The sequence below is a fragment of the Tupaia chinensis genome, unplaced genomic scaffold, assembly GCF_000334495.1.
Source record: "Tupaia chinensis unplaced genomic scaffold, TupChi_1.0 Scaffold000463_1, whole genome shotgun sequence".
Classification (NCBI taxonomy): domain Eukaryota; kingdom Metazoa; phylum Chordata; class Mammalia; order Scandentia; family Tupaiidae; genus Tupaia; species Tupaia belangeri.
This window is the reverse complement of record NW_006159972.1, coordinates 1963294-1969445: the sequence shown is the minus strand read 5'-3', so window position 1 is coordinate 1969445 and position 6152 is coordinate 1963294. Positions and strand designations below refer to the sequence as shown.

The window sequence follows — 6152 nt, the reverse complement described above, 5'->3', positions numbered from 1 at the left end:
TTTTTTTTTTAAGAATTATTTAACTTTATTTTTAAAATTGGACCAGACAGGGACAGAGTGAGAGAGAGAGAGAAAGCAAGAAAGCAAGCCACCAGGTCCTGGATTCAAACTGCACAGTTGGCCATGTGGGATCCAGCCACCTTAACCACCATGTTATGGGCTGGCCTGGTGTTTGCTTTTGAAGGCTCCCTCTGGATGTCACCCTGGGGAAGGCAATGCAGGGGCAGGAGGAGGAGTTGTTCTGGTCATTCCTACAGAACTGACAGTGGTTAGGCCTCACTTGGGAGTGGTCACGTGGTTGGAGAGGAAGGAGCAAGCTGGAGTGCTCTTCAGAGTGGAATCCCTCTAACTCAGAGGCTGCTCTGAGTGGGAGGATGAGAGCCCAGGCCCCTTCCTGGAATCTGGCCTGGGTGAGGGTGAACGGGCTGGGACTGGCCTAAGCCTGCACCGGAAACTTGTTAGATGTGGAGAAATACCTGAGAAACCTCCAGGGGAGGGTGTTCAGGAGGCTACTGGGGATGCACATTTGAAGTGAAGGGAGAGGATGGACTGGAGGGAGGTGTATGGCAGCAGGGTGTAGATAATAAAAGAAGGTGTCGAGAGAAAGCAAAGAGCTGGGTCTCAGCCTAGAGGTACATAACACTGTAGGTAAACCAGGAAGGGAGAGGGAGTCCTGGGAGCAAAAGACCATGCCTGAAAGCCAGGGGGCTTGCCTACCCCTGAGGCCCAGTGTCCTCCCTGCAGGTGTCCTATGAAGACGTGGATCACCTGCGGCCCCATGGAGTGCTGAATAACACCCGGGTGCCCCACTTCATGCAAGACTTGGCACGCTACCGGCAGCAGCTCGAGCACATCATGGCCACCAACCGGCTGGATGAGGCAGAACTAGGCCGCCTGCTGCCCGACTGATGTTGGTTCAGGATTCCAGATCGGCCCCCTGAACATGAAGCTGTCTGCTCTGTGCTTCCACAGTCTGGGTGTTTCTTGGGGGTATGGGGAGGGCAGAAGCAACCTGGGAGGAACAGGAGCATCAGAGGGTTTGTACCCCTCGCTGGCCTCCCTGGGGCCTGGAGACCAGCAGCAGCGTGTCAGACAAACAGCCACCCTCCCGCCTCCAGCTCTCTGTTGAGCAGAGGGAAGACCTGGGAGCAGGAGGGGAGCTTGGCTTCTAGGGGGGTGGGGTGGTTGGGGAGTAGAAGTTGTTCTTGCATGAGATGGCTTTGGGTCTCTGGCTACTCTGGTCTCTCCCTTCCCCCACTTGGCCCCTCGGTGCTCTTCCAGCATTCATGCTGTCTACCTCTCACTGGGTCCTGGTGGGGGTTGGGATCCCTTCTCCTGGGGTGATGGCCTGAGCCTGAGGTCCTGGATTTCACATAGGCTCTACGGGCGGGGGTCCTGGCAGCAGAGACCCAGCTGGGCTGGGTTATGCTTTCCAGCTTTTGCCTCTCTCGCTGGTCATGTATTTATTCCACATTTATGTGCCCTACTTCCTGGGGCTGGGAGGCCACAGCTCCTGAAGGTTCGGTAGAAGGACCCTCCTGGAAGGCATGGATTGTTCTCAGCCCCATTCTTGTCACGCATACACACACATACATGCACACACTGTGCTTCAGGCCTTGTGAGTCCAGCTCCCTGGCCCTGCTCCCACCCCCTTGCTGGTCTTTGTTGTTCCTGTCTTTGCCCATACCCTCACAGCTGGTCTCTGCAGAGGTTGGCAGAGCTTGGGAGCAGCCAGGATCAAGCCTGAGGGGCAGGCCTCTGGGGCTTATCGTCTCAAGTCTCAAGCCCCTCTTGGACCAGGAGAGGTGCAGAGGTGGTGGTTTCTCTTCAGACTCTGTGTGAGGTTGACCCAGTCCCATGCCTACCCTTGGTCTCAGTATTCTCATCTGTAAAACTCGCAAACACAGCTGGAAAGTCCTTGTTCATTTAGTCAATGGATATGTATAGAGCGCTTTCTGTGTGCCAATTGCTGGTCAGAACCCTACTGGGCTCCCAGTGCAGAGGGAAGCCGGACAATTAAAACAGCAATTACAGTGGTGTGTGTGTGGCCTGTCTACGCGGGTCCCTTCTAAACCCACTTCCCAAGGCTGGGAGCGTTAAAGAGTTCTAAGTGAACAGAAGTCCCCTTCCCTCACTCTACACCAAGCTTAGGGGCCTCCAATGGAATGGAGTTGGCACCTAACAGTCCCCTAAATGGCCACATGGGGAAAAGGGCCAGGAGCAGGAGTCAGGCCCTTGTGCCAGTAGGGATCTGCATCCGGGTCTCCAGGGCTGCAAGGATGCAGTTTGGGTTGTTGAGGGCAGAAATAGGCTGTGGACTGAGTGATGGCGCATGGAGCTGCTCAGGTCACTTGGGGCTCAGCGCATACACCTACTCTCAGTTCCTGGGCAAACACCCTGAATCGTAGAGGAGCCCATGCCCAGGGCGACCCTGTGGAGTTTATTCACTTCCATCAATAGCAGCTGGCAGGGGTGGGGGCTTGGTGACATCCGCAGGCTGGATTCCAGGTCCTGTCCGGCTTGGTTCAGAAACCGCCAGTCAGTGTCCTGGTCTTCAAGAATCTAGAGATGATAGGAGACAGTAGTCAATGAACATAGACTAGCCCCCCTTTCCAAGGTCAAATAGGCAAAGGTTTGGGTGGCCTCACACCTTCGACCTCATCCCCAGCCTCATAGTCGGGCTCCGACTCTGGGTCAGGCTCGGGCTCCGGGTCAGGCTCTGGCTCCAGGTCAGCTTCTGGTTCTGCCTCCGGCTCTGGTTCCAGCTCAGGCTCAACCCCTTCAGAGGCCTCAGCCTCCGGCTCTGGCTCTGGTTCCTCTGGGGTCCCAGATTGCATCGCCTCGGACCCCTCAGGACACCGGGCCTCCTCGTGATCTGAAGCTCTGGGCAGCCCAGGGCATGTGGTTCCTGAGCTGGGTGCCTCTGGCGTCCAGTGACCGGGACAGGGAGGGTCGTAGCTGCGGTCCCTGTAACCTGGAGCAGAAGTGGGGGTGTCTCAGGTTCACATTTCCTTTGCACACACTCACCAACCTCTCGGGGAGACCACAACTCCAACGCCGCTTAACCTTTGCCACGCCCCAGCCACTCCCACGGTCCTGACCTAGGCCCCGCCCCGCGCGCGCTCACCAGGACCCACGTGCTGCCAGTCCCAGGCCGGGTCTGGCGCGCGCGCGGTATTCTGGGCACAGCGCAGCAGCTCCTGGCAGGCAGCCTCGCCCTTGGCCTGCACTAGCAGGAGCAGGCGGCGCACCCTGCGCTCGGCATCAGGCAGTGCATCCAACGCCTCGTACTCGGGTCCGGTGAGCACGCCCCGCGCCAGCAGCGCGTCCAGCAGCAGCCCGGAGTCTGCTTGCAGCGTCTCTACCAGGCGTTTCCGCTCGCGGTCGATCGTTTCGGATGGCCGCTCCTGCGCGTTGCCCATGGTCGGAGCTGCATGGGGGAGGGGGAGCGAAGTGATAGGGGCCGGGGCTTCCCTACCCTTGACCTCTCCCCCACGGCCCTCGTGAACACCCACTGGTGGAGACCAAGTTCACCTCGACCCCAGCGACCAGACAGCTCCGCAGCACTGAACTCCGGGGCACTCACGGAACTCCTCGTCCTCCTGCCTCTCTGGCCACAGCTGCCGCTTCTGTCGGCTTCTGTCTGGTCCCTTAGGCTCCTCCTTCCATCGCTAAACGTCAGCCTGGGCTCTCCCCAACCAGGACCTCCCTCCTGAGCTCCAGCTGCCAGAAGATCCAGAGACTGCCTCACCCCCAATTTTCCCAAACTAACCTCTTCTTTTCCCTGAAATTGATTCTCTACCTCAACAGCCGAAAAACCTAGGATGGATCCTGATATCCCAACACCCAGCTTGCAGTTGAGGCCTTTCCAGTGCGTCTGCTGAGTACAGTATTTCTCCACCATCCTCACCGCTTAGTCCAGACTTTTACCTCCTGCCTGAACCCCGCTGACCCCCAGATCAGGGTTCTCTGCCTCCACAGTGTCCCCTCAAATCTCCTCTGCCTCTGAGCACAAAGTGCTGAGAGTCCCCCCTCTGTACCTTGCCCTTTAGCCTGACCCTGAGGCCCAACTGCAGGACAGGCCCTGCCCCCACCCCTGCGCCTCTCAACACCATCATGTTGCAATCCCAGCGTGGTTTCGTGGCCCTTTCTGGTTCTCTGATAACTGATCGAGGATATATGAATCCTCTGAGTCCTAGTTTTGACCAAGATCTCTTGATACCACTTGAAACCCTGTTGTCTCCCTGCTGGCCTGGGAATGACTCACAGCCATCTTTTGCTTAATCTTGATATACCCAGAGCCCAGCTCATGAAAACTACCAAAAAATGCTTGCTGAACTTTTACTGTTTTTCCTCCATGCATCTCCCCATGTTGAGAGATGGTCTCTACCAAATAGCAGGTATTAGGTAGAAATTAAGCAGCTTTTTCCATGTATCACCAACCAAGGACCATGGTCCATTCTTGAGTGACTGGACCCAGCCAGCAAGGCCCCTGACATTAAGAGGCAAAGCGGGCAGGCCCTGGACCACTCCCCCCCTCAGTCTGTTCTTACTGCCTTGACTGTGTTCACACAGGAGACTTCCAGTCTCCTCTTCCCTTCGATGTCCCTCCTCTGCCTCCTTACCTGGCCCAGGAGGCTGGGGCTTCCCTGGGAGAGAGGATTTGGTCCCAGCCCACTTCCTGACTCCCAGGTCTATCTCAGTCCCCTCTGGTGTCACACTGTGCCTTCCCTGGTCACTGCACACCCCTGTCCCCATGCCATATTCAAGTGTCAGTCCTTTTCTAGGGCCACCAAACTATTACCTCCTTTCCTTCCATCTCCCTTCATGTCCCATCTGTGACAGGTAATGCTCTTCCACCTCAGTGAGTTTCCATCAACTCCTGCTCCAAACCCCACCCTCGTCTCCTCATCTCAAGCAACAGTCTCTCTGAGTACCCATGCCACCCTCCCACCCGCACACAGCATGGTGAACTGGACAACTCTTGGGGTAGGATCATTGTTTCCATTTTGCAGATGACAGGCTCTCGGTGACCAAGTGGATCTGGTCCAGCAGAGTCAGTCCCACCACCTATCTCCCACCCCCCACTGCCCATCGCAGAGGATCCAAACTATCTGAGCTGGCTGCTCTAACCAACCTCCCACTACCCCATAGCCAGGCTCTTACTTCCCTCTACCACTGTGTGCTGGGAGAACTTTCTGTACCCAGTACCTCTGAGCCTTTGCTGATGCTGTTCCCCACACCTGGAACTCCCCTGTCTGTGGACTCATGTTTCAAGATTCATGTGTTCCCTTGTCCACCCCAATAGCTGGCTGTCCCGAGGATAGGTGGTTGCTCGTTCTGTGAACAACATCCTCCCTCTGCTGCATTAGCTGACGTCACTGCAGTGTGTACACTGGCACCCTTGGCTCTCTTCAGCCGAGGCTTCCAAATGGCCACCCCACCCACTAATCTAGGGGCACAAGAAGGTAGAGGAGGACAAAACCTACTCTGGGCAGACATAGGAGGGAAAGTGTAGATTGGATGGGCCCTTCCTCCTCCCTCACTCCTCCCTGAGTTGTTTTCATTTCAGTCTTTTCCTCCCACTACCCCAAGGTCTCCCTTTGTCCCATCTGGGTGTCTGGGGAGCAGAGACCTCACTGTTCTAGGCCCTCCTTTGAGGCTCTTATTAGAGCTCTGTGGTCAACACTGGTCATGACAGGGCCAGTCCTTCAAGGATCACAGGCCAGAGGTTTCCCAGAGCGCCAGGTGGCGAGGGGTGGAGCTGGGCCCCAGCCCCCAGCCCCACCCAGCTGCGCGGGCTCTTTTGTGGGGAGCAAGGGTGGTGGGAACCTGCAGGAGCCTTTGCTCATGTGCGACCGCAAGAATCCCCTTTCCTCCCTCCACCCAGTTCCAGGGCGTGAGAGTCCTGCGGAAGGGCGGGGCTCACAGACCTGCTAGGAGCGCTGATTCTGTGGTCTCAGTTGCCCTTCCCTCCCCCAGCCGGGCGGAGCGGGGCTCCCGGTTCAGCCCGTTCCGGGCGGCCCCACTCACAGGTCGAGCCTCCGCGAGGCAAGAGATGACGGTGCAGAAAGGGCCAGGCGGGGTGGGGGTGAGTGCAGCAGCTGCGACGGGGGCGGGGCAGCCGGGGGGGCCCGGGGGGGGGGGGGGGG

The 6152-nt window shown here is 57.6% G+C and overlaps 2 protein-coding genes across 2 annotated transcripts in view; one reads left to right on the top strand and one right to left on the bottom strand.

Moving 5' to 3' along the window:
- The window catches only part of MATCAP1 (microtubule associated tyrosine carboxypeptidase 1), a 9684-nt gene extending 8715 nt beyond the window's left edge, over positions 1-969 (top strand). The window contains 1 exon segment of the mRNA XM_006155588.3: positions 745-969. Coding sequence (XP_006155650.2) covers positions 745-909 — 165 coding nt within the window. The 3' untranslated portion in view covers positions 910-969.
- A 1455-nt stretch (positions 970-2424) lies between these two features.
- Positions 2425-6152, bottom strand: part of HSF4 (heat shock transcription factor 4) — a gene marked incomplete in the record, with an annotated part of 13925 nt that continues 10197 nt past the window's right edge. Inside the window, 4 exon segments of the mRNA XM_014590562.2 lie at positions 2425-2562; positions 2651-2974; positions 3128-3430; positions 3535-3723. Of these exon segments, the coding sequence (XP_014446048.1) occupies positions 2555-2562; positions 2651-2974; positions 3128-3430; positions 3535-3723 (824 nt within the window).